Source organism: Curcuma longa, chromosome 11 (assembly GCF_044706935.1).
Source record: "Curcuma longa cultivar G26 ecotype Majalengka, Jawa Barat chromosome 11, ITB_CL_G26_1.1, whole genome shotgun sequence".
NCBI lineage: Eukaryota > Viridiplantae > Streptophyta > Magnoliopsida > Zingiberales > Zingiberaceae > Curcuma > Curcuma longa.
This window is the reverse complement of record NC_133871.1, coordinates 17226080-17251952: the sequence shown is the minus strand read 5'-3', so window position 1 is coordinate 17251952 and position 25873 is coordinate 17226080. Positions and strand designations below refer to the sequence as shown.

Sequence of the window (25873 nt, the reverse complement as noted above, 5' to 3'; positions counted from 1 at the left end):
CTTATTATTTGCGAGCGAGCGAGCGATTGTAAAGAATATCAATGCATTTTTTTTCTTCAAAAAACAAAATAACTCAAAATTGAGTTTCTTTCATAGATTAAACACTGTTCCATTCCCTCTTGTTAGTGAACATGATCCTCCCACCAATCGCCTGTCCCTTTGTTGTCGCTTCACCTGCCACTCGACAATGGCTAAAGCTTCTTCAAAGCCTCCCAAAATACAAATCTCTTCTTGCTTAACTCGGCTGGCTGCATATACATGAAGAACACACAAGTCAAACAAAAAACAAAATTCAGCAACCAACGAAATACTGCTATTAACTGACTGATCAATTATGCTAAAGAACAAGGAATCAAGAAACAGGAAGATTCAAAGAAAGGTTCTCATATATCATTCTTATCAATTAATGAGGTAACTTCGCAAAGTAACTACTCACGAGCACTAGTTGAGGTCCATGATTCCATGGGTTAAGAAGACTGCCGACGTCGATGCTGTCGAAGGGGCTTTCGGGTCGTCGAGGATGTTCTCTGAAGAATGCCGTGCAGACTCTGCGTTTGCTTCTTCAAGATGGGACATTACGGAATGAAAACTGAAGGCCTCTTCTAGGTTGTGGTAACTGTTTCTAGTAGAACTCTGTGAAGTCTCCGAAGGTAAGATATTAATTGGAAATGCAGCAAAGGGATCAAAACTTTCATCGGTGATCGTCGTAGAAGATTTTTCTTCTGACTCTAAGCTTGTGTCTGGAACCCCAAAGAGGTCCACATTTGAAGGAAAACTAGCGGGAAAGGCAGGTTGAGAGGCAAAAAGATCCATGTTTCCCTGCGCATTGAAAAGATGAGCAATGCCAAGAACATTCAATTCACTGACCAACAAATTTATTTGAATTTGAAATTGCACTAGGACACGAAAAGCTCCAACAGGCAATCTATATGAACTAGAGTTGGTATTGACTGAACTAGTTTCGACATAATCATTCAACACCTTCAGTTTATATGACTTCCAAATAACTCATTGACCTTTGGAATTAGAAAAACCTGATTGTGATATTTCGATGTTGCTTCAGCGTGTATGTCTGACGGAAAGATGGCACCAGTAAAAGGATCGATCTGAGGACTAGCAGTGCTCTCATTTGTGGGTGTTGTTTTCTGAAAAGATGGGTCTGCTAGTTCTGCATTCTTGAGATCACCAGATCCTGCAGAGTCAATCAGTTGGATCACCAATCCTGCTTCTAAGTACCGATTATTCGGGGTTCACTAACCATATTAGATTTCCTACAAGTATCATTAAGGAAGACATTTTCATTGTAGAAACTAATCAGAAGTCAGCCTAATATGTCTACAAGTGACTGACTGGTTACTGAAATATGCATTTGTGTCTTGGTTTTCAGCTCTGAAAGCTCCACTTGCACAGAACTAAATCTCCAACATTGAAGGATAACTAGTTCACGTCGTTATGCATGGTCACACATGAAGATGAATGGAGAAGTAAATTTGCTATGAATTTGCTAGGAGAATTCTACAAGACTTAATTCGAATAACAAATGGCAAAACCATCAAATAGCTTTGTCTTTCAACTATTGCGCTGGCCAAAATATTGAGTGCATTAAAGCATGGACACTCACCAGATGCAGAAGATCCACGCGGATTGAAGTCATCCAAGCGTGGATCAAAGTCATCCAAGCGTGGGTCAAAGTCATCAAAATCATCCTGCCGGCATTGCGGTTGGACATTTTTTCTTGTTGAACTGCTAGTTGGCTTATTCGGCATCCTGGGGGGTTTAGATGCTACAGAATCTTGATTCCTATAGACAAAAGTAAAACAGGTATCAGAGAAAGAACTAGCAAAAGAGGTAATGAACCCAGTGAATTGAACTTTTTCTTTGACGAATTGATGACTATTCTCTATATGCTTGTCCTCTTATAAAACATAGGATTTGTGGCTATATGTATTATAGCTTAGCTTGATTGTCGCGCTAAAGTTTCATTAGCTCTATAAGAGTGTATCTTAGCTCGGTCATCAGATGTTACAAACTGATAACTTCGCTTGTGAATTGTGATGCCTTACCAAATGTTAATAAAACTTGATAGTCAAGCTAACTGATGAAGGGTAAATGGATGAATTAGAAAATGGACATACTACTAATTTGCATTTACCGTGTTTCATCGGGCACAAGCTTCTCGGATTTGCTCATTTCATTTTCACAACCAACAACAACTTTTGGCTTATGGATATCTTCAATAGCATCTTCGCATTTGCTTTCTGTTTCAAATTGTTTGTCCATGTCAAAACTCATGGAATTGCTTCTCCTTGTGAATCTTGGATTTCCATAGTGATCATCACTGTTGCTTCCATCATAGGAGAGTGAACGTGATGCATATGCATTAGTTGTCGATGATCGTCTATAGTACCTGATGAAGTGGATTGATAGGAAAAAATTTGACCATATCGAATGACGAGTTCAGCATTAACACTGGAAGAATTTCAATGAGCCATACTTATCATGAGGAGCAACTCTTTTGTCTCTGATTGCTTGTATTTTCTCCCTATCGTTTAGAAGAGCCAAGATAGTCTCTACCTTGATCCTTACATTTATTCCGACATCCTTCCCCTTAGGCTCAACATATTCAAATTCAGAAATCGCCTTCACAAATACGTTAGTAAAATAAGAAGTACAAGAATGAAAACAACTGTAAATTGAATGCATAAGATAATCTCATTTAGGGTAATTAAGGCTATACTGAAATCCAAGAAATATGTGCAAGAATGTCATCAAGGGCACTTTCTGATCCATTAGCCACCAAGTACTCAATAACAGTCAAAGCCTGATGTTCAACATTCGAGAAATATTAGTTCGAATGTCTTAGTTAATTCGATATAGCAATTAGGAAACTAGAAATCTGAGGAAGAAACAAGTAGCAGCTGAAGCACTACCTTATACACATGGCGCCAATTTGGTCCTGTGTCTGTCAATCTCGTCCATAGAACATACATAACTAACGGGCAATCCGAGCTGATGAAAGTATACAGTCGAATGAATATATTTAGCATTGATCTAAAAGTATGGAAAATATTCAGAATCAAACCAAAAAACAAAATGGTTTACAGTTTTTTTGTTGCTTTAGCGATCTCTGATAAGGCAGTTACACTAGGACCCCAAGGTTCATCATTGGTAGCATCAAAGACCTAGAAACATTTGGGTAGTTGTTAAACAGATACTACGAACTGACCGAATCGACAGAAACAATACAAATTGCGAGTTTATTTGAGTCTAGTTCCTAATTTAGCATGGTAGACTTCCGACTTTATCTTAAGAGACATGAGAAAACTTTAATTTATTGTCATAAATATTATTGTTTCGCATAAACACGCATTGACGGATGCAAAGGATAAACGAGATAATGTCACATTACATTGACTGGATAGGATTATCGTCAAAACTATAGAAAACTAACCTTTTGTTCGATCTCCGGGATCTTGAGCACTTTCAGATTGACCTCCCTCTTTCTGGATTGGATTGTCGGTAACGGTTAAAATAGAGCAGTCTGGAAAAGCATTAAACAAAGAGAATCCTCGAGGAAAAAAAAACTCACATGTCCCGTACAATCTGATCGATAGCCCTCATGAAATCCATAGCCAAAGCTGCGGAACGAAGGGAAGCTTGACGTTCGGATGGCCAAGAATTCAGAGGGAATGGAGAGGCGTTCTGTTGTTTTAGATGGCTTTAAAAGAAGAAGAAAGGAAATGCCCCTTTTTAGGGGTTATTACTTATTACGGAGGGAGGAATGAATAAAAGTTTTTGCTAGGTGAGTATTAATCGAATTAATTGAATCGGAATTGAATCAATTTTTTTTTAAATTAATTGAATCGAATTTTTTCAAATTAATTGAATTGATTAAATTTTAAATAAAAATCAAATAAATTAAATTAATAAAATATTGATTAATTTGATTTTTAATCGAATTAATGAAAATAATTGATTTTTTAAAAATATTATAAAATATTTATCAAATAATTAAGAATATTCATGTAGTTGCTGAGGAAAAGAGATTATTCATGTAGATCGTTGAGTTCATTGATTTATTTGTTGGGTATGGATCAGTTTATTGCCAAAATTAGCACGGACGGGGTAGGATCTAGGATCTAGGAACAGATTGCATAGGAATGGGTGATGGGGTGGAGGTATTTATAGAAACAAAATTTTAAAAAACAATTATGATTTCTAAAAGAAATTTTAGCAACTATATGTCAAAAGAACTAAGGAATGGAGGAAGAGCAAATAGAGACTAGGCTTGCAAGAGTTCATCTAAGAAATGAGGTGTAATGGGATAGAAAAATAGAAGAGAAAGAAAAACATGGATAAACTAAAATTGTGTAAATCATGAGTTTTACATAGATGATTAAATTTTTTCAGGATACAAAAACAAAATGCTAAATTGAAAATTTTACTTTATCACGTCAGCGTTCTGTTAGATGAGATGGATTGAAACAAATTTTCTTAATTTGCAATTGTATCTCAAGCTGGTAAATGAAAAAAAAAAAAGCGGCAACTTGGATTCATAACGAATTCAAGTGAATTAATTATTGGAACATTTTGGCCAGCTTGCATGGTTTATAAACAATAACTTGGTGTATGTTTGACTAGGAAAGAACGTGACACTAGGAAATATAGGGAAAACATATTCTAAAGCCTCAAACAATGTCTTCTTTTGAAGAGAATACAGAGATGATGCATGTAAAGGATGTTTCCTTCAGGTCGCTGGCTTGCCAACTCGCTCAGCTATCCATCCCAACCCATCATACAACCCCTCGCCGGTAAGCGCACAGCAAGCCTGGATGTGCCAGTCATGGTTCTTGATGCTATGCAGCGAGAGGGCTTCAGTTACCTCAGCAGGGGACATGGCATCTTTCAGATCCTGCTTGTTCGCAAATACGAGTACCACAGTGTGCTCAAGGTCACCATGTTGGAGGAGCCTGAAAAGTTCATCCTTCATGATACTGATCCGAGCTCGATCAGTACTGTCTATTACAGCAATAACAGCGTGAGTGCCACGATAGTATGTCGCCCATGATGTTCTCAGCCTTTCTTGTCCACCTAGATCCCACACCTGCTCATCATGTAGGGGTAGCTCAGAGTATTAGCACAAAATCAAATACTATATATTTAAAGCAAAACATGTTATTGAGTTCTGGTGTCTAACTCAAGGACCCTTATGGAAACAATGGAAAAAAGATGTTGTAAGCATCACCTTAGAGGAAAGTGCAACCTGGAGATGTTGGTTACACAAATCAATGAAGTAGAAAGATTAAGAATATGCATTTCATAGTATGCCATAGTTTTGGTCATAAAATGATATAGATGCTTCATTCTCATGTCTATACTGAAATATAGCAAATATTTCATAATTTGTTCATAGAATGAAATAAATGGTTCGCTTTATTTTTACATCTGATTTCATGAATTATACAAGTAATAAAGGAATAAATAAAATCAAAATATCTTCACAATTCATGTGTTTTCTTATCACAATTTTGTGAGAGAAAAAAAAATCTGATAATGATGAAGGAATAAATAAGATGGATTTAAAAAGGATACCTATTATGGCTGAATTTTCTTTTAATCTATTCAATCAACAAAACCTAAGGACAGTGCTTACCCTCAAATCCATAAATATGAAATATAATTTCATGCAAATCAAAGGTGCATTTACGCTACAGCAAACGAGCTTTAGAGCTTTTATTGAGAAAAACAAATTCCAAATAGATTCACTTACATTCATGCAAACAAATAAGTTCAGAATCGTATTGTTTAAAGCAAGCTTTAAATTGTTGTTCTCCTTAATAGGGTAGAATAATATATACACGAAAAAGGAATCTATTTAAAATCTAGAATTTGTAATTAATTTTAGTAATTATTCTAGTCAAAAGTTTGGTATCTTTTAATTTGATAAGAATATGTTCCTATTAGGTATCAGAGTTTTCTTGTACTACATCAAGTAAATTAGCAATTTTTTAAACTGTTGAGACAAATATGCACAAAATTTTAATTTGAAAGCAAATTCAAAAATCAATAGCTTCATCAGAATATATTTACAACTTCATTGACAGTAAAAAAGATGTTATTGAGTTCTGGTGTCTAACTCAAGGACCCATGGAAACAATGGAAAAAAGATGTTGTAAGCATCACAGAGTAAGGAAAGTGCAACCTGAATATGCTTTCAATTGCACAAATCATAGAGGAGAAAAATAACTGTCTGTAGTTACTTTCTGATAAATCCAAGCAGAAAACCAAATATGTGGGTAGTATCTATTTCAAAACTTCCATTCATTTGCAGAAGTAGCATGTGATTCTTAGTGAGCTCAAGCCAAGCTTCAACCTTATTGAACTCAGCTTGGACTGTTAAGAGAAAGAAATGAAAGGCTAGGTAGCAGATATACATGCAGGCACAGGAGAGAGATGGGGTGGGGAGAATAAGTGAGGAGAGAATGCATACCTTAAGAGCATGGTTGCTCAAAAGAGAAGAAACCTAGAAAGATCAAGAAGAAAAAATAATGGCAGAGTGAAACTAACATTAGAGCAAAAGGGTCTTCAAATCACTATCATCTTTTTTAACCGTGAGGGGAGAGACAATCACCAAAAGATAGTAACTCAATAGTCAGCAGCATGGTGGTACTAATTTTCCCTAGTAATATGCAAGTGAGCCATACCAAGCTTATCATAAAATTATTAACCTTTTACAATTGGTTTGCATGGGTTATATACTAGATATAACTAAACTTCTACACGCCAAATAGATGCTACAAGATAATCAACTTTTTGGATATTCTTCTAGACTAATTCATTCACATTTGAGGTTGTTAGCCATAATAATATTTAATGGACTAATTCATTATTTTAATTCATGTTGATTAGAACAAGTATTTCTGATGATTCTAAACCATTTGTTTGGATTATGACGCAAGATTTTAAAATTTGGGTTTTGGAACCTCTTCATAATACTAGTCCACGTAGAGAGTTTCACAATTTTAATTCCACGAATTATCACAAAGTTAGTAACATTTACAATGTGATTGCATCGAATATATACTAGGCAAGATAGATACGAACTAAACTTGTACACAACAAATAGATGTTTTAAAGAAATCAACTCTTTTCATATTCTTCAAAACTAATTTGTTCACTATCAGCCTCAGTATTTAATGTCAAAACTTATTGATTGTTTTAATGCATGTTGCATTAGATAAAATATTTGTTTAGGTGATTCTCAACCAATCATTTTGATTAGGTCACATAATTTTAAGATTTGAAATCATAGGCCTCTTTATGATCTCAGTTCCATAGAGTTTTAAAATTTTAACTGTGAGCAAATAGAGACAGAAATATAAACCTTATAAGAATTGAGGGAGTGAATGAAAGAGAGACAAATGAAGAGGCAATAGACTTTCAACTGTCATACCTATCTATACCATCGAGAAGTCTCTTCGGAGACATCCGATATCTATACCATCGAGAAAGAGAGAAAAACCATGAGAAATTCAACACGATGACAAACAAATAAAATATATTAAAGAAAAAATATTTTATGATTAGTAGTTATTAGATTCCAAATAGAATAATTAACTAAAAATCTAACATATGTGATTGCAAATATAGTAAATAGATTGAATTAGGTGCATTAAAGGAGCTCACAAACATAATCACATATGAACTGTAAAGGGTCACAAGTTGTTTTAGCAATCCAAATTAATGAATCATCAAAGGAAACCAATACTCTCTTTTACCTTATATCAATGATGGGCTTAGAATTTTTTTATACTTAAATGTGGCAGAATAGTCTAATCAGACCAGATCATTCGCCAATTCACTGCTTTTTCATTCTTATCGGCCGCCAATTTGGCTTCTTATCAGCAAAGAGCATTAAACCTCAAGCTAAATCACACTTTGAATTTGTAGATAATCCTTAGCAAGTTGACAAACATTGTTTGCAGCTCATTCATGATCAAAGGAGCTTATCCACGAACAAGCACATTAGTGCAGTTAAATATAAACTTTAGCTAGTTGATAAACTAAAAGGGCAGCCCGGTGCATAAAGCTCCTGTTAATGCGGGGTCCTGGGATAAGATCTATTGTACGCAGTCTTACCCTGCTTTACAAGCGACTGTTTCTGAAACTCGAAAGGCTCAGAAACAAGACAAGACAGAGGCTCAGCTAAACTTAAAAATAAGCAAAAACAAATTGTTGAAGATTGTTATTTATCATAATAATAAAGCTATTGAAAGTAGTTTGTTTGTAACATTAGATGATCTAAGTCCAAACCATCATACATTGGCATACATTTGAGATTCTGAGAAACCAAACACAGGTAACTCTGTAAATTAAGGCAATAAGTTGCTTTGTTATCCATTGACAGAATTATTATCTATTGCTTCAATAACTTGTTAAATACCCAGCCTAACCTGTTCAAACCCCTCATTTAATTTGTAATCATATTATGACATTGTGACATGTATATACAAAGGTATATCAAACATCATTTGGAAGGAATCCTCAAGTTAGAAGAATAATCTCCCTTCCAAGAAGTAACCACAATGTTTTCTCTAAGAAATCCAAACGGTTTATGAAGCAAGATACTTATATTGAATATAGGCAAAATACATGTATTATGATTGCTTCCTAAAATCAGTAGTGGCAACTGAAATTGTGAGTTGTTTTGTCAACCTGTAAGCTGATTATACTAAAAACATTGATATAACTCATTTTTAAGGAAAAAGGGAATGTTTCAAGTTAACCAAGGAAAAGATTGACATATGCCCTGTGCCAGATGGCATATCAATGTGCCGAATTTTATATCACATTTGATTTTTCATAACATCTTATTGCACCTACAAATATAATGCCAAAATAAAATTTCTGGTAGTACAAGTATGCACATTGATGCCTTATATTAAGTAACATTGCACATAAGCTTGTACAAATCCTTGATTTTGCCTAATCAACATGACTAGACAAACTATAGTTTGTATTTCCTCCATCTCAATTTTGCCCTCTTAAAACAGGGATTATGTTCAATTTTTGGTGATTTAAATAGTGTTCTAAAGCAATTGAACAGAGGAGTGTAAAAAAAAAAAGGAATATTCAGTTAGGAACCTAGGGGTATAAACACATTAACAACAAAGCCTGCCAACTATAAACCAAGGAGTATCAACATGCTGTAGGAAGTAAAAGGTACTAAAAAACAAATGAATCCTATTATGATATTTGTTTTAATCCCCTTAAAAGAAAGAGAGACTTGCTCTAACCATCATAGCAACATCAGACTTCCATTATTGTGTTTATTGACTGATGTTAAAAGGAAAGGCTCCCTGAAAAAGTAAATAAAAAAATTAAACGATAATGCTTCTTAGGACAATATCAGGTATTCATAATCCACATGTTTGTTTGCAGTTTTGCCTTCTCTAAACGGAAATTTACAGCAAACTATACCAGAGGGAATTTTAAAAAAATGGAAATGAAACAAAAGACAAGATATTTTGACAGACAGACAATGTCAATGTTGGATCAAATGAGAAAAATTTTGGAATAAAAGAGGAAAGACTTGAAAAAAGGAGGATGGAAAGTCTAATTGGGTAGAAGAAGAGAAGAAAAAAGTATCTTGTAAAAACATACAAGAGTACTAAAATGAAACTAAGTCTCTCAAGCATAGAGAGATTATCTCCAAGTATATCAGACCTGATGTAGATGAAACAGCAAAACAATTAGAATGCTGAAGCCAATGAGAATGATGTCCAAGATTCCAATGTCCAACCATGCTGTCACGTACATCTTATCCGAATACTCAGTAGTTATAGTCCCAGTAAATACTATGATAAATATGGATTGGCTCTTCCTAAATGGTAAAAAATAATTTTTTTAACGATAGGGAAGAAATAGCTGAAATTCGTAGGTTCATGAACTACTGTACCATAACTCTTACATAAACAAATTACAACAAAGTGCCCACTCCTATAAAATTTCCTGATCATATGTAATTGTATGTCAGACGCTGCCAAATGAGATAATCTACCCATGTCGTTCAACGAATTCATCAGGCAGCCTGCTTCTTTACGTAATCGAGTTAAAACATTTAAGTTTGCATGACTAACAACGCAGAAGAAAATATACAAAACACTAAAAGCAAAATAATGATCACTAACCTCAAATCGTATGTTCTTATAGACGACCTCCTCCACGTTGCTGCCGACCGTGGGACTGGTGTTCACAACCTCCCCCAGATGCAGTTTGTACAGCGTCGTAGTCTTTCCGGCATTGTCCAACCCAATGACCACGATCTTGTACTCCTTCGCGGGAAACATCAAGAACCAGAACCTAGAAAAGAACGCCCCCATCTCCTCCCCGATCTAACCTAGCCACCAACGGAATCTGGCAAAAAAAAAAATCAGAGCCATTAAACACTCACGTCGAAAACCCTAATCCATGAAATCTAGAGAATTTCACAAATAGGAATCAGGACCGATCGACGACTCGAGGAACCAAACAGAAATCAAAAGGCCAAAAAAAAAAAAAGTAGCCCCAATTGGTAACGAATCTGCACCTATCGATCGCGGGAACTGGGATCTGGACTTCCGACCGGAAGCTTCGCCCTCGCCTGAGAAATCGAAATAGCGAAGGAAAAAAAAATGAAATGAGATATATTCCCAACATATGTGATAAAACTCCTTTTATATTGTTCCACAAAGGGGAAAGGAAGCGGAGGCGAAACCGACGCCAGCCCGAGCCACGTCTGCCAAGTCACAAGTGGGCCCACCAAACACCGCGACGACCTACAGGCTCGGGCAACTAATCCACTTCTCTTAAATAATTAGCAACTAATTTAATAAACAGGTATAATTAATGTCATGGTTTAAGCAGCAAGTCTGCTCTCCAGTACTGTGAAAATCTAGATACTAAATTAAAGAGATTTTTGCCCCTTGTATTTTTATTTTTTAATTTTATAATAATTATTTTCTCTTAAGTAAGAGTATTGCTAGCGAACTATTCAAGTTTGATTAAAAAAAAAAAATTCGTTTGAATTTGTTCGATTAAGTTAACGAGCCAAATTTAAGTTTGATTTTGAGCTTGAAATATTATCGAGTTAAATTCGAGTTTAATAGTATTTGATTTATGAGTTCGCAAACATGTTTGTTTAAAAGCTCACAAGTATATTCGTTAAGAGGATCGCGAATGTATATATATATATATATATTTGATATACTGCACGACGATTTCCTACGTGCCCGTAAGCAACACGGGATCTACTGTTCATCACGCGATCGCGTACCAGATCTGACCGTCTAAATGTGGGAATATACAATGTTCTGCCCTGACCCCCCACCGCTGTCGCCGCGCCGTCCGGCCATGCGATCGAGCGCGATCGACGCGTCGCTTGTCGATGCGCCAACCATCTTCGACTGCGATTTGATCGGAAACGTTCGGCGTGCACTACTGCCGACCGCGTTTCACGGTCAAATCGATCGATCGGAAACTGGTTGGATTCCGACCACAATCCCGCATTCGGAATCCGATGTCGGCCAAAGCGTCGACGAGCGACGTGCCGATCGCGACCGGGCCAGTGGGCGACGGTGGTCGGATGGCACGGCGGCATGGGTGGATCAGCTGTGTCACTCATAAGATCACGCAGTATGGATCGCGTAGTATATTTTTTCTACTATATATATCGAATTCGAACTTTTGACTGTTTGATTCAATTTGATTCGATTACACCCTGTCCCTAAGGATGAATCATTTGTCTATTTATCTTTTTCTATCAAAATAAACAGGTCCGCTTGGGTCTGTCCCGAGCCGTGCCCATCCTTGTCGCTCTTCGTGAGCCGTATGGTTCCGAACCGACTGCTTGGATTTCTATATATGTTATTGTTTCTGGAAGCGTCTCTTCTCACGCCAAATCTGAGATCCAGTGCAATCTCTCGCCTCTCGCCTACCGGAGAAGAGAACCCTAAAATTGTGATCGCCGCTTAGCTCGTCGTATCTAGCTCTGATCCGCAATTTCGATCCCATGAACGCTTCCAAGTTCATGGACAAGCAAATCATGGAGCTCTCAGGATCTTCGCAGCCGCCCGACAAGTTCTTCGACCTCATCAGCCCCCAGGAGGAGCATCCTATCAGCACCGCCGCCGGAGGAGACATCAAAAAGGAGGAACAGCATCAGGAGCCTGAGATCCTTCCGAGCTATGATTTTCATCCCATCGGATCCTTCTCGCCCCCGACCAGCAGCGGCGGTGGAATCGGTGGTGCTTGGCCCACCTGGGGTTCCGGCGACTCTAAACTGGCTTCCTTAAATCTCAAAGTATGCAAGTTTCTTTGGATTTTCGTGATATTTTGTTGATCGGTCTTTAGTATATTATCATGGATTTTAATTGGATTTTGGTAGATCTGATGTGTTCCCTTCGTTTCACTGTGAAATGATCCTAGTTCCTGTTCTCTCGTTGTGAGCTGGTGTAGAGATTCTGATCCTAGCATGAAATTGGACCCCCAAAAAATTGACAATCTGTTCTGTAATTGGGATGGGCCATTTGTAGATTTATTGCTTTGGAAGATAACTCCTGAAGCTAGTGGTATGACTTGGGGCTCAGATCTGTTCAACTTGCTGTGATAAGAAAAGAGAACGTTTAATTAAATCTTCTGATCTGAGAACTAATACGATGACTATCATACCCCATCTTAGGCCCTTTCACGTTACTACTGGGAATGACCACTTGATGACGATGCAATTTCATCGGAACAGCCTTCATACTAGTCAAAGGATTTGTATCAAAGTCATAAAATAACACAAACTCAAAAAGGCATTCCAAACTTTAATTCCAGAGGTAGTAGTATCTTAGAGCAGTCAAAGTAGCAGAGTAGCCCCTACTAGCCTTGTGTTGATCTAGGAACAAATAGGATTAGGATTGTCATAAATTGATAGAAGAACCTCTCTAAGGAAATCAACCAAAATGTATATAAGTATATAATGGAGATATGTCATAGTCTTTTATTCTACTTGTTTCAGTGGCTGGATTTTGTTTTACATTTCTATGTCCTTACTTTGGTAGGGAAACTCAATCGTACTCATAAAGGGGGTGCATGTTGCTTATATTGACTAAGGGGCCATTTTGGTCATAGTCAAAAAAAAAAATTTCCATGTAATCTCCAATCAGGAGCTAATGATGCCCGATTGCCACAGGCTTATAATTTTTCGAGCTGTGTAATCTTTGTGTAGGTAGCAACTAACTATTTGTGAATCCTAACATTCAGCATGTCATTATCTAGTGTTGGCAGCAACTAACCCAAATGGTAATTATCTAGTGTGTATTGACTTTCTCATGCATGATTGATGCAAGTGGTTAGTTAAGACTATTGCACAAATTTCATTGAAATTGTTAAATCATTTCATTTGGGGATCACCATTCTTTGATACTTAACCTCATGTAGCTGAATGCATAGTTAACTTATGATAACTCCTAGTATAGGGAGCTGAGGTTGGTTAAGGTGTAAGCAACTTGGCTGAAGTGAACAAGGGTGGGATTAACTCGGTCTTTTGATTATTGAGATATATTATATGGTTTGAATCTTAAGGTTCACTGTGAAATTGAGGTGAGGAAGAGCAGTGGCCAATTATGCTAGAGTGGAGATGACTAGAAGGAAAACAGGATGCAACAAGTTGTCATCTGAAAATCGTTGGAGTCCTTTGCTTTTGTAGTTGACCTTCAAAGACCTCTTTACATATTGCCCTTGATTCACTTTTATAGGTGTCAAGTTAATGCCCATCTAATGGTGGATCTCCTTGTGGCCAAGACGTCCATGTGGATAGTGTGTTGCTGTAATGACCCCCATCTGTTGACCAAATTGACCAGACACTTGCCCTGTTCTTATTGGTTTTAACTAGGTCACACAGATTGAGCCTCGTTGATGTTCATCACAATGATGCATGGGATTAGTGAGTAATATTATCCACAACAAAAGTAGGTCATAATCTACTGGGTTTTGAAGGGTGCTTCGTGTTATTAATTTTATCATATTCAATTTAGATCACAATCTACTCAATTCAATTTATCTACAACATTTCATGCTATATTTTAGAACGTTTTAATTACTGTTTCTTGTTATTACCCTGAATAAGCTTGTATAATGCTTCTTTTTTTTCAACAATGATCTTGATCATGACTTTTTTTTTTTTCATATTTTTGCAGAATGCTGGTACCACCCCAGAGCCTCATGGATTTGCAAAAGTTGGTCATGAGAAAGAAAAGAATTCATATGATAATGTAATTGGATCTGACATTGATCACATAGTGAAGAAACATGCTGATAAACTGATGGATGCTATGGAATTTATAAGTTCAAAGCTATTACAACTTGACAACAGGACTCATCACCTTGAAAATTCTTTAGCTGAGATTAAAATGGCTATCGCAAATAATAATGGCAGTACAGATGGAAGGCTAAGTCAACTCGAGAATATTCTGAGAGAGGTACTTTTATTTATTGTTATATTTTACTTATTTGCATGTCTATCATGTGAAAGTTCAGTTTATTTCAACTTCCTTTCATTTAATTTGTCATACTGTTAGCATCCCTTCTTGTTTAAGTTAACCTAAATTTGACAAAGAAAAGAAGAGGAATTAACTTAGACAGTAGTTTGCATGTATTACACAATTGTGAAGAAGTGCAAGTCATGAATCTCATGTGATTAAGAATTCCTTTTATATTTTTTTTGCCTCTGCTTTATATGTTCTTATTGAATTATATGATGTCATCCACTTCTAATTAGTTCTTGCATTGCCTCCTTGTTGAGTTGTTTTTTCTTGTGTAGGTTTCAATGTGATTCCTTGATCAAACCCCTTTCATGTCTCTTAATTGGTTGACTTCTATCTGGATCAACCAATTTGGATCGCTATCAGCCTTGTGGCTTGCAGTTTTCAGTTATTCCAAAACTTATCTTTATAGCTGAGAAGAATCCCAAGATTCAATTACTGACTTTCGTCTTCACATACTATTACCTAAGCTTTGTTAAGCACTTAGTTAGCTGACATTTGTTTAGGATCCATTCTGGATATGAGGCTGAATAGTAGCTACCGTTTCTGTCATTCTACATTCTTTTTTCCTTTTTCCTCTCAAAGTGCTTACTATATTCTGATCAATTCTTATGCTCTCTGCATATATTTCCTTTTTTTCTTGGTAAAATAAAAAAATTGAACATATTTGTTCTTTGAGCTATGCAATAAATTTAACCCGAATGGATGTTCATAGAGGATTTAATTATTCTAACATATCCATATACAGTTGTATAGGTCAACCTTGTTCCCCTATACTGATAAATGGCACAAATTAACTAAAATTGAATGGGTCACATGTTCTCTAGTTCAGTTGTATGTTGGCTAGAGAGCCTATAATTCCATGTTTGGTCATTGAGCTTTTAATGTACTCTTGCAGGTACATTCTGGGGTGCAAGTTCTGCAGGATAAGCAAGATGTCGTGGAGGCACAGCTGCATCTTGCACAATTGAATGCTCCTAAGGGAGAGCTGCAGTATTCTGAAAGTTCAAAAACTGCGCAACATGAATTGCACCAACAGATACCTCCACCACAACAGCTCATCCAACAATCCTATCAGCACACTGTCCCATTAGCTCAGCCAATTATGCTTCCTTCTGCATCTGTTCCAAATACTCCGCTACCTGTACAACCCAATTCATCACTCCCGATCCCTCCGGCGCCTCAATCACAGGTTCCTTCAGTGCCATCTTTGCCACGAGATCCTTACTTTCCTTCAGCAGCTCCACCAGTAGAGGGCCCATCTAAACCATTTCAAGTCACAGCTCAGCAGCAGCAAGCAACGGCACCTCCCCCACCTCTGCCACAAACCTACCAGTCCTCTCAGCTTCCACAGTATCTCCAGCCACCCCCATCACACCAACTTGTAAATCCCTCGCCGCAGTCACTTACCATACCCCCTCACTCTGAAGAATCTGTACATGTGCCTCCGCCTCAGAATTATCCTCCGAGCATCAGGCAATCTGCTCCTTTTCCACAGCATTCCCCCTCTCAACAGTTTTATGGTCCCAATTCCAGCACGTATGAACCACCTACAAGCAAGCAGGGCCCTGGGTTGCCATCATTTTCCTCTAGCTATGGGCCACCTGGTCCTAATTACTCAGATTCATATGTTCATACTGGGTTTGCTTCAAACCAAAGTAACTCTGCCATGAAACCCTTGCCCTTTGCGTCCTCTGTGCCACCTGGTGGAAGCAGCAATTATCCACGTTTGCCGGTGGCCCGTGTCCTACCACAAGCTGCACCGACTGGGTCTGGTTCAGGTGGTTCTCCAGGGGCCAGAGTACCAATTGATGATGTGGTGGAGAGAGTTACTACAATGGGGTTCTCAAAGGACCAGGTCAGGGCAACTGTGAGGAAACTGACTGAGAATGGACAATCAGTTGACCTGAATGTGGTTCTTGACAAATTGATGAACGATGGGGATATCCAGCCGCAGAAGGGTTGGTTTGGTCGGTGATGAATGCAGAAATTTCATGACGCTGTGTATAAAACTCCTATTGCTGGATCGACTGATTTGAGAAACATCTTGTGGTAGTGTTGTGCCTCCCAAGCACAATGCATCAACTGAATTTGTTTGTTTACTCTTGCCTCGATCAGTGTTTTCCATAAATGCTCCAAATTCATGGTCAGTTTAAGGTTGTTCCTTAATGACAAATGCTTGGATAAATATGGTTGTTCAATAGTACTTTCCCATTTTAACCCGAGGAAGGCAAATAATGTGGATGCTGTAAGGATTTACATTCGTCCCGCACGATCTCGTTTCAGCAGGCGACTTCATCAAGTAATGTTCTGCAAATTATAGTAACATCTCAGCAGGACGAGCCTTTCAGGGATTGGGTTTCGAATTATCCAAAGTAAAGAATATTTGTGTAAATAGCTGGTAACGTTTTTTATTCGGTTTGAATAAAGGACAGTCTATATAGTCATACATTAAATAAAACCATAATAATATTTTTTTTTATTTGTAAATTAATCCTGTCTTTACGGTGTGGATGTGATATTTAGAAAACATAAATAAGAAAAGTTAAATTTAAATCTTGAACGAATATTGAATATTCTAAAAGAACGAATATTTTAAATTTATTGAGAGGGAAAATCGTTTATTTTAAATTTGTACCTCTAGATTATTTATAAAAAAAACAGAGAGAGAAAAAGAAATTTTAAAATTTGATTATTTGTTGCAATGCTTTCATGGTAGTTGGTGCTCGCCCACGCCATTGCATTGGTGCAGTTCACAAGCTAGTAATGAAATAAAAAAGAAAAAAAAAAAAAAAGAAAACTTCGTAATAATGCCAAGGTGATTTTACCATTGGTACTTGGCAGCGACCAGGACTTGTTCATAAAGCTGAGCAGCATAATCCCAACTAAAGTCTTGCATCATCCCTCTCATCTGCAGCTCCTTCCAACTCTCCTTGTAGTTCCGATACGTGTTCAAACAATGCCCTATCGCATCTACCATCCGGTTTGCCTCCGCCTTCTCAAACGTCCAACCCAGCCCCGTACCATTGAACGGATCGAACTGCTTCACTGTATCTCTAAGACCACCAACGGCATGCACCACCGGGACAGTTCCATACATCATCGCATAAAGTTGGTTCAGGCCACAAGGCTCAAATTTTGATGGCATCAGCAGCACATCTGCGCCGGCGGTGATTCGGTGTGCCATTTTATCAGAAAATCCAACCCACCCCCTGACCTTGCTGGGGTACTGAGCTTGGAACCTTCGAAGCATATCTTCCAGGTCTCTTCTTCCAGTGCCTAGCATGACTAACTGTAAATCCTGACCCACAAGCCATGGCATGGCGGCTTCTATGAGATCGATGCCTTTCTGACCATCTAACCTCCCAATGAATGCAAAGATAGGAGCATCGTCCCGCGCCGGAAGACCGAGCTCGCGTTGCAGAGCGGCCTTGCACTGTGGCTTTCCTACTTGAAGAGTTTCCAAATTATAGTTGGTGTAGCCATCTGAAGTTAGGAACACATCGAATTTAGGATTCCAAGTTTGGGTGTTGATCCCGTTGACAATGCCCCGGAATTTCCAGCCGATCTCGTTAATGATCCCATGCAAGCCCCATCCACCTTCAGACGTTTTTAGCTCCCAAGCATAACCATGGCTAACAGTGACCACCTGGTCAGCACATTTCAGACCAGCAGCAAAGATATTAAGATGTTCTCCTCCGACAGGGTCATAGAGTCCGAAGAGGTCCATGTAGTGTCCTGGCAAATCTAGACGGCCGAAGTGGTCTAGTGGACAACGACCCTGCAAAGGGAGAGAAACTTTACTTAATTTAATGAAATAGATGAGAGAAAAATTTACCTACAATGCTGTGTGGTCTGATAATTAAGGCACCAGTGCATATAAAAGGTTATTATCATATCCATAGTTCATGTCACAATTCATGTCATAAGGTATGATACATCATATAAAAAAAGTCAAATTTGAAGGAATTATGATGATTGTACATGACTTAATAGAAAACAAAGGTTATGTGATTCCATAGAAGCAAGCTCATCAGAAATTAATCATACTTGTTAAAGTTTAGCCCTGGACATTATAAGATTAAACCAATCCCCCTATAAAAAGAAAGAAAAGATGAATCATCTTGGTTATAAGAGTGGATTGAGTGGCAACTGAGAAGAAGAATCTGGCCACGCTGAAGTGTCTTCCTATATCTCTCTTCATATGGCCTCCTCATCTTCTTTTCAGCTATGTTGATGCCATCAAGGAACTAACAGAGAAATATCATGTCGTCCATTTCATTAATGAAATAGACAAATATTCTAGTCAACTGATAAAGGTGGAAATTATTAACGTATTTTATTGTGACCATGATCAGCGTGTCTCTTTAATGAGGTTATCTTATTAAATATGACATTTTGTTATTTTTTATCTATTTTAGGATCTAAAAACTATCTTTCTAAACCTATTACAGTTTTTAAACTGAATTCACAATTCCAATACATGATATCCCTTTTGTTCAGGATCTATTTTAGGATCTAAAAACCTATCTTTTTAATCTCAAACTACACATGATATGCCTTTTGTTCAGCTTAGATAAGAGAATGATATCCACTTGCCTACCTTCAATAATTAACCAAATGTTGTAATATATTGGAATAATAGATCTATAACAATTGATTGCATGATGATAACAATGCCGATAGAGTTTTTATCATATATACCTGGTGGGCTATGTTGTGTATCACCAAAACACATCTGGTGTATATCATCAATCCGTTGTTACGATAATATGCTTTCAGATAAACAGGAAGCAGGGCTGTATGCCAATCATTAGCAATGAAAACTAAGTTCCCATCTCCATAGCAGGCGCCACCACATGGAACATACCAGGGAACCTGAAAGGCTGAAACAAGTTTGTTTACATTGTTCCATGTGAATGAAAGTATCGATTAAATAAATGTTGAGAACATATCTTTGGTTACTGAAATATAATATAAGTTATTAGGTAGAATACCAATAGATCAAGTTCAATTAATTCCTGAGTACCAAGCATCAAGTAGGATGATAAGCAAATTAAAGAATACTGCCACAAGTGGACTAGTTATTCAAATTCTATTTTTGGAAGCTTTTAAAAATAAACAATGATAGCAAGTATTCAATAACAGTTTTCCTATGTCGATCAATTAAAAAAAATAAAGTATATTTCCTGCAAATAGACCCGTAAACCCCCAGTAACCCATAACTAAGGTTTAAAATGTCAAATTGTGACAGAGTTTCTATCTCTAACTAGAAGGATACAGTTTCTGTGGCCTGTCATGTTTTACCAATATAGTTTAATTAACATTTTATTGAAATTAATTGTTTACTTAATAATTGTTAAATTATGTTTATTCTTTTTATATTTGTTGATTAATTTGACCACATCAATATCTAATTAAAAATATTTACAACCAATTAAATTTAAATTTTTAACTTAGCCACTTGTAAATTGTAACTTTTAGGTGCCATAATGATTTATAATCAATTCAACTTATAAAACGTTCAAATGATCAACAAGAAAAGAAAATGAGACTTTCTCTAGTCCTTTGTAAATTATGGCATTCTTGCTTTCGGCAACTTTGAGCAATTTCAAATTTAAAAACCCGAAAGACTTTTTATCATTGAAGATAAAATTTATTTTAAACGGTATATTTTAATATGTTTATGTAATTGTATATGAAATTTATTCGTGACCATTTGATAAAAAAATTTAAACATTAAATATCACTTTATTTCTTATATTTTGTTTGATAAAATCTAAATAAAACACATGGATGCAGTCAAATACTACAAAATTTTATGAGTTGATTTTAATTTGGTTTATTTCTTCCATATAACAATAATAATACTTGGTTTATCCTTCTGGTCATGAATCACAGTGTCATATTAATTGATCATGGAGAGCACCATCATGCTCAAGAAAGTACCTCAACTGCCGCCTTGCAGAACAAAACCATCCTTTTCAGTATATCCTACACGTACACCAGAAGAAACATTTTTTGCCATAAGATTTTATTAATATTTATAGTCATCAAAACAAGATGCAAAGTTCAATTGAGAGTTATGAAAACAATATGATATAATCATTAAAGTTTAGTTATGAAGACAAGTAAAAACAAGGATTACCTGCCAGTTTCCTCCATAAATATCATTTCCAATGTGGCGGAAAACAGGGCTATCAATAAAGACGAAATCAACAGAGTCAATGTAGGCATGATGATAAGTAACTTCCAGATCCTGTAAACAGAATGCAAAGTCTTCTATAATGTATCTGTTATATTTTATGTGCTAGGATTTGATACAAAGGTCATGTTTAACAGATAAATACCTGTCCGTCCGCCTTGTACCTTCTCAGGACACCTAATTCTTTGAGTTCAGAATAATTGCCATACTTTGGAACCACTACCTAATTAATCAACAAATCAACTTGTAAGTGGAACCAAGCAATTTGGCTAATACTTCAATTCTAAACAAAAATGAGGCCAGCAAAACCCATTGGTTCTGATGAAAAGGGAGATAAATTAGTATTTACGTCCAATTGCTGTTTACATTCCCACTTTATTTCTTTCACTTTAGGTTGACTAACAGAAAGAGGATAATCATAGTACTAATTACCATTACTCGGTGTCCTCTCCTGGCCAATGCCTTAGGTAAATCTCCAACAACATCTCCAAGCCCACCTATACAAAATCATCAAGAAGTGTAAATACTAGGCAACAAATATAATGACATTTTTTGTAACAGTTAAAAAGTAGAATAAATGCCTTCACTCAAAAGGACAAACGATTTTGGCATTGAAGAATAGGACATGCAATAAAATAAATGTCAGGAATGCTGAGGACTTTTATCAAAAAGATTAGTTTCAAAGTTAAAGTGGATGTAAATGCCTGTTTTAGACCATGGAGTACATTCTGCTGCTACCACTATGACATTCATGACATTTGAGTCAGCCAAAGGAAGAGAGTCTAAGTTTCCTTCCTCGGATGGCAGATCTTGTTGCTCATCTGAAACCGGGAGATCTGTTTCTCCAGTGAACTCAGGATTGTAATCTACCACAACATCAGAAATAAAGGTGTCAAGGAGGACCGGAGGTATAATTTGAGGCTGGGATTGCTCAAAATTGGTTTCTTGCAGTTGTTGAAGATCATGTGACATAGAATTCTCAATTTCTAAGTGATTTCTGGGTTCATCATCATCACTGACACCTACTTCATTTGACTGAACAAAATCATCAAAAGAAGAAGAAAAGTCATGTGTCCTTTCAAGCTCATAGATATCCGTATCAAGTTTTGACAGAGAATCTTGACTCTCACTGTAAGAAACTGCTTCAGCTTCTTCCGGAATCATATAGTGCACAGGCAACCCTATGATGTCCATTACACTTGAGCTAGTCAAAGGAGAGGAACTTGTGTTCCCTTCTTCGGATGGAACCTCTTGTTGTTCATCAGAACCATCCATGTTAGTTTTTGTAGTGACCTCAAGGTTATTATCTATCATAAGAACAGAATCACACATTCCAGGTAGAACAATGTGCGGCTGAGATTGCAGATGATCAGTTTGATTTAGCTGTCCATGAGCATCTGCCATGAATTTGCCAATAACTAAGTCATTTGTGAGTTCATCATGATCACCTACACCAGCTTTAGATGACTGAGCAGAACTAGAGTAAGACAAAAGGTCATATGTTGTTTCAGTCTCTTCATTATCCATACCAAATTTTGTCAAAGAACCTTGACCCTGGTTGTAGGGAACTGGTTCATCTTGTTCTGTGGTAATATATTGCTCAGGTGGAAATATGGCATTCACGACATTTGAGCCAGCTAAAGGAGGGTGGCTCAAGTTTCCTAGCTCAGGTAGCACCTCTTGTTGCTTATCTGAATCATGAATATTGAATTTTGCAGTGATATGAACGTTCTCATCTATTACATCAGAACTAGACTTGTCAGAAGGAAATGGAAGTGTAGTTTGATACTGAGATTGCTGATAATCAGTCTGCTTCATCTGAATAAGATCATGTATACTAGCTTCAGTAGATTGAGCAAAACTATCAGAGGAAAACAAAAAATCATGTGTCTTTTCAAGTCCATCATTATCCATATCATGTTTGGGAATAGAATCTTGACTCTGATTGTAAGAAACTGGTTCATTTTTTTCTGAAATAATAAATTGTTCCACATTTCTTTGTTTTAGTTCTCCAGCAACTTCTGCGGTGGACTTTTCAGCTTCTAAGCCTTTCATGAGTTTTTCACCATCATCAACATCAGCATGAGTTGACTGAGCATAGTTGTCCGAGGATGTCCAAGAAGCACTTTTTCTAGATAGTTCTCTAGCGTCACCCATAACAAGGAACGGAATAAACTTACTCTGATCATTAGAGTCTGGTTCCTCTTCTAAGGTATATGGCTCCAAGCTCTTCTGTTTTAATTGCCCAAGATGTTCATCTTCTAAGCTATTTGTAAGTCCCTTATCATTGTTGATTGTGACAGTTTCAGTTGACTGACCAAAGCTGTCAGACAAAGTCAAAGTATGTGTGCTATCAAATTGGCCATTTTTCCCAGTATCAAAGTTCAACAAAAAATTCTGACTCTGGTTGTAGGACTCTAGTTCATGTTCTTCTGCAGTTATCCTATTATCCAAGTTGGTTACTTTTAGTCGTCCAAGAGCATGTTCCTTGGATTGTTCAACTTCCTGTACATTTTTCAGTTGGTCATCATCAACTACACCAACTTCAGTTTTCTCAGCAACACTGTTATCAGTGTCAGGGTTTGAGAGAGATCCAGGATTCTGATTACCAACAGTGGGTTCGTTTTCCTTTGTAATAATACTATCCTTCATGGATGTTAAGTCCTCTCTGCTCTCAACAATCTTCCAAAAAAAGAAAATATTTAGCATCAGATCCAAATTTAAACAAAAAATAAAAAATAAAAAATAAATTTATGAACTCAAATCATTATAATCCAAGCTTATAGGTGGCAACCACCTATACTAGCTTGGTACTCAATTAGGGAAGTTGGATAGATCTGAGAAAGGGAAGAGTTGCTCAACTGACATTTGAACTGAAGTTGTTTTATTCAGTTTAGGTGAAATAGTCTAGATTGTTATTGGTATTGGCTCTGGGCATCAAGAATGTATCCTGAAGGGGAAGGGCTGAGAGTTGGTTTGCCAAGGTGGAGATAAATAGAAACAGCTCAAGGATGAACCAATGTGGAGATAACAAGTCATTACTAGAAGATCACCTAAAGCCTTTGGTGATAACTGTTCCTTTTTATTAGCTTCAGAGTGTTTGTTGTCCAATTACAGAACTCCATATTGACTAGGATGTCCAGATGGATCTAATTTGACTAGGATGTCCATATTGAACTAGACAAATGTCCTTGCCCCATTGGTTATATCTGGGGCACATGGATTAAGCTATGTTCTCACTTTGATCATTACAGTGGGTACATATCATCCTCTCAAAGATGTAGGGATTAGTTGAAAAATTATCCACATTAGTTATTCCGTCTCAAATCAAGTTTTATGAAGCTTTTTTCTTCCTTGATTTTCATCATCATTACCAAGCTTAGGTCATTCACCCACTCATTGTCACTCCTCTTCCATAAAATGTTTCATCTATAAGTAATGGTAGTTGAATGAAAAAGTTTCATCAAGTTATTGTATTCTTTTGGGAGGTAAATTGATTTCTTGAAAGCTCAAGAAGTCAACTGTATAGTCAATAGTCAAGTAGAGCGTAGAGGTGCAATACATGGCTATGACTCTATCATATATGAAGTCATTAGATCAAACAGTCAACAACCAAGTTGAGACATATTCCCAAAGAATCTATGAAGTTACAATATGACAATCAATCTTTCAATGAAATATTATTTTACCAGATCCCTCTCCATTGCCAAATTACTATTGCTCCATTTCATGACAGCCACAGGTGGATCATGAATGGTATCCTCATAATTTGCCTCAATATCCTCTTGCCCCTCAGCACTATTGCTTTTTCCAGCCACAGGTCTTCCATGTGTTCGGCCATTTGGAAGTAGACACACAAACGGTCCATGGTAGACTACATGAAGAAATTTCTTGGTGAAAGCGGTTCCATATTGGCTCTGAAGGAGAGAGAATATTAATCTTAGAAATTTGAAGATATAGAAAACATATCTTGAAAATTGCTAACTCCTTAACCTGAAAAAGCTAAGCTAGGAGCTTATGAGGAACAAACAAAATTACTTGCAAGGGTAACAAACAGATGAAATAGTCTCTTCTTCTTCTAGGATCAACATGTAAGAAAGTCCGGTTGGATTGATTAAAGAAGCAACTTAAAATCAAGATTAGACAGACCACGACTTGTTGATTCCCATCAAGAAATAAAATCAGAAACACACAGTGTATTTTTATAATAGTAATAATAAAAATAAAAAAACATTGCTCGCAACACAAAATCATCAATACTTCCTCCACAAATATATTTAAATGATGAGAAACAGATCGTTTTGTGTTCATCAAAAGTTGACGAACGGATCAACGCATCCGTTACCCAAGGAACAATCTGGAAGGCAACTTTTTGTGTTTTTTTTTCCTTTTCGAGCTATTCTCACTGATAAAAACCATTTTCCCCAAGAAAATAATTAAAAACTTTTGCAGCTTCATGTTATGATCCGATTGAATGTCGTAGTACTAGTCCATGTAGAATGAGCAAGCATACAGAGAGGGAGGGGGGAAACTCACACTCGAGAGCGAAGAAGATCGCCGATGCCGGACCCCATTGCGAGAAAGGCCGCAGATGGCCGCCTCGCGCGGTCGCAGAGACGGGACTCGAAGAGACAAGGAGAGCATTGTTGCCTCAGCGACGATCAAGTGCGTGAGCGATCGCTCTGACCCGCTTCCGGAAACTACACTTCTCCTCGCGATGCTCAACTGCGGTAGCAGCGTTGCAAGCTTTTTCGCTTTGTTAGGAGAATATTAAATTTAACCCTTCCAATTATAGTATTACACAAAGTACCACCTATTTCAGCAAAAGGCACTTGACTGCGAAATACGGCATTACAGACGTTTTTAAAATGCCCCTCGAAGTTTAATTACTATCAAAATAGCTGATAACATTTCTATTTTGAGGATGCTTAAGCAACTGACGTTGTTATTTGCAGAAAGAGACAAAAATAAATAAAGAACACAAGAAGAACGGCTTGCTGATGCGGCACCCTTTTGCCCTCTTCCTTCTTTAAGCTTGCGATGCAACGGAAAGAAACGTGTAATCTGCACTCTTCGTCAAAATATAATTTCGTCCCAAAAA

At 37.0% G+C, this 25873-nt stretch overlaps 4 protein-coding genes across 4 annotated transcripts; 1 reads left to right on the top strand and 3 right to left on the bottom strand.

Annotated features, from left to right (window-relative positions):
- Positions 1 to 147: 147 nt before the first annotated feature.
- On the bottom strand, positions 148 to 3630 carry LOC141837397 (clathrin interactor EPSIN 1-like). Its single transcript, XM_074724808.1, has 11 exons — positions 3590 to 3630; positions 3452 to 3503; positions 3103 to 3182; positions 2931 to 3009; positions 2738 to 2821; positions 2495 to 2640; positions 2153 to 2407; positions 1622 to 1800; positions 1035 to 1192; positions 437 to 819; positions 148 to 248 (listed from the first exon to the last, which is right to left on the bottom strand). Exons 1-10 carry the CDS (start codon positions 3628 to 3630, stop codon positions 442 to 444), a joined length of 1452 nt encoding a protein of 483 aa, XP_074580909.1. The 3' UTR covers positions 148 to 248; positions 437 to 441.
- Positions 3631 to 4528: 898 nt separating this feature from the next.
- LOC141839400 (uncharacterized) lies at positions 4529 to 10674 on the bottom strand. The gene is made up of 3 exons (XM_074727137.1): positions 10589 to 10674; positions 10191 to 10416; positions 4529 to 5104 (listed from the first exon to the last, which is right to left on the bottom strand). The coding sequence occupies exons 2-3, from the start codon at positions 10380 to 10382 to the stop codon at positions 4748 to 4750; spliced, it is 549 nt and encodes a 182-aa protein (XP_074583238.1). The 5' UTR covers positions 10383 to 10416; positions 10589 to 10674; the 3' UTR covers positions 4529 to 4747.
- A 1272-nt stretch (positions 10675 to 11946) lies between these two features.
- LOC141837402 (uncharacterized) lies at positions 11947 to 17023 on the top strand. The gene is made up of 3 exons (XM_074724813.1): positions 11947 to 12340; positions 14223 to 14504; positions 15466 to 17023. The coding sequence occupies exons 1-3, from the start codon at positions 12050 to 12052 to the stop codon at positions 16543 to 16545; spliced, it is 1653 nt and encodes a 550-aa protein (XP_074580914.1). The 5' UTR covers positions 11947 to 12049; the 3' UTR covers positions 16546 to 17023.
- Positions 17024 to 17348: 325 nt separating this feature from the next.
- On the bottom strand, positions 17349 to 25416 carry LOC141837242 (uncharacterized). Its single transcript, XM_074724680.1, has 9 exons — positions 25309 to 25416; positions 24462 to 24689; positions 21477 to 23454; positions 21205 to 21269; positions 20918 to 20995; positions 20716 to 20826; positions 20517 to 20561; positions 19272 to 19445; positions 17349 to 18348 (listed from the first exon to the last, which is right to left on the bottom strand). Exons 1-9 carry the CDS (start codon positions 25414 to 25416, stop codon positions 17392 to 17394), a joined length of 3744 nt encoding a protein of 1247 aa, XP_074580781.1. The 3' UTR covers positions 17349 to 17391.
- Positions 25417 to 25873: the final 457 nt, after the last annotated feature.

What these genes read in the sequence shown, in the direction of transcription:
- LOC141839400 (XM_074727137.1), bottom strand. Translation starts at nt 10,382, where the DNA reads ATGGGGGCGTTCTTTTCTAGGTTCTGGTTCTTGATGTTTCCCGCGAAG. An exon ending in ATAAGAACATACGATTTGAG is followed by an intron (nt 5,105 to 10,190) that starts GTTAGTGATCAT and finishes CATGATGAGCAG; the next exon opens with GTGTGGGATCTAGGTGGACA.
- LOC141837402 (XM_074724813.1), top strand. Translation starts at nt 12,050, where the DNA reads ATGAACGCTTCCAAGTTCATGGACAAGCAAATCATGGAGCTCTCAGGA. An exon ending in TGGCTTCCTTAAATCTCAAA is followed by an intron (nt 12,341 to 14,222) that starts GTATGCAAGTTT and finishes ATATTTTTGCAG; the next exon opens with AATGCTGGTACCACCCCAGA. An exon ending in TCGAGAATATTCTGAGAGAG is followed by an intron (nt 14,505 to 15,465) that starts GTACTTTTATTT and finishes GTACTCTTGCAG; the next exon opens with GTACATTCTGGGGTGCAAGT.
- LOC141837242 (XM_074724680.1), bottom strand. Translation starts at nt 25,416, where the DNA reads ATGCTCTCCTTGTCTCTTCGAGTCCCGTCTCTGCGACCGCGCGAGGCG. An exon ending in TTTATGGAGGAAACTGGCAG is followed by an intron (nt 20,562 to 20,715) that starts GTAATCCTTGTT and finishes GTGTACGTGTAG; the next exon opens with GATATACTGAAAAGGATGGT. An exon ending in TACACAACATAGCCCACCAG is followed by an intron (nt 18,349 to 19,271) that starts GTATATATGATA and finishes CTCCCTTTGCAG; the next exon opens with GGTCGTTGTCCACTAGACCA.
- LOC141837397 (XM_074724808.1), bottom strand. Translation starts at nt 3,630, where the DNA reads ATGGATTTCATGAGGGCTATCGATCAGATTGTACGGGACAT. An exon ending in AGAGTTGCTCCTCATGATAA is followed by an intron (nt 2,408 to 2,494) that starts GTATGGCTCATT and finishes CCACTTCATCAG; the next exon opens with GTACTATAGACGATCATCGA. An exon ending in CATCGAAATATCACAATCAG is followed by an intron (nt 820 to 1,034) that starts GTTTTTCTAATT and finishes TTCAATGCGCAG; the next exon opens with GGAAACATGGATCTTTTTGC.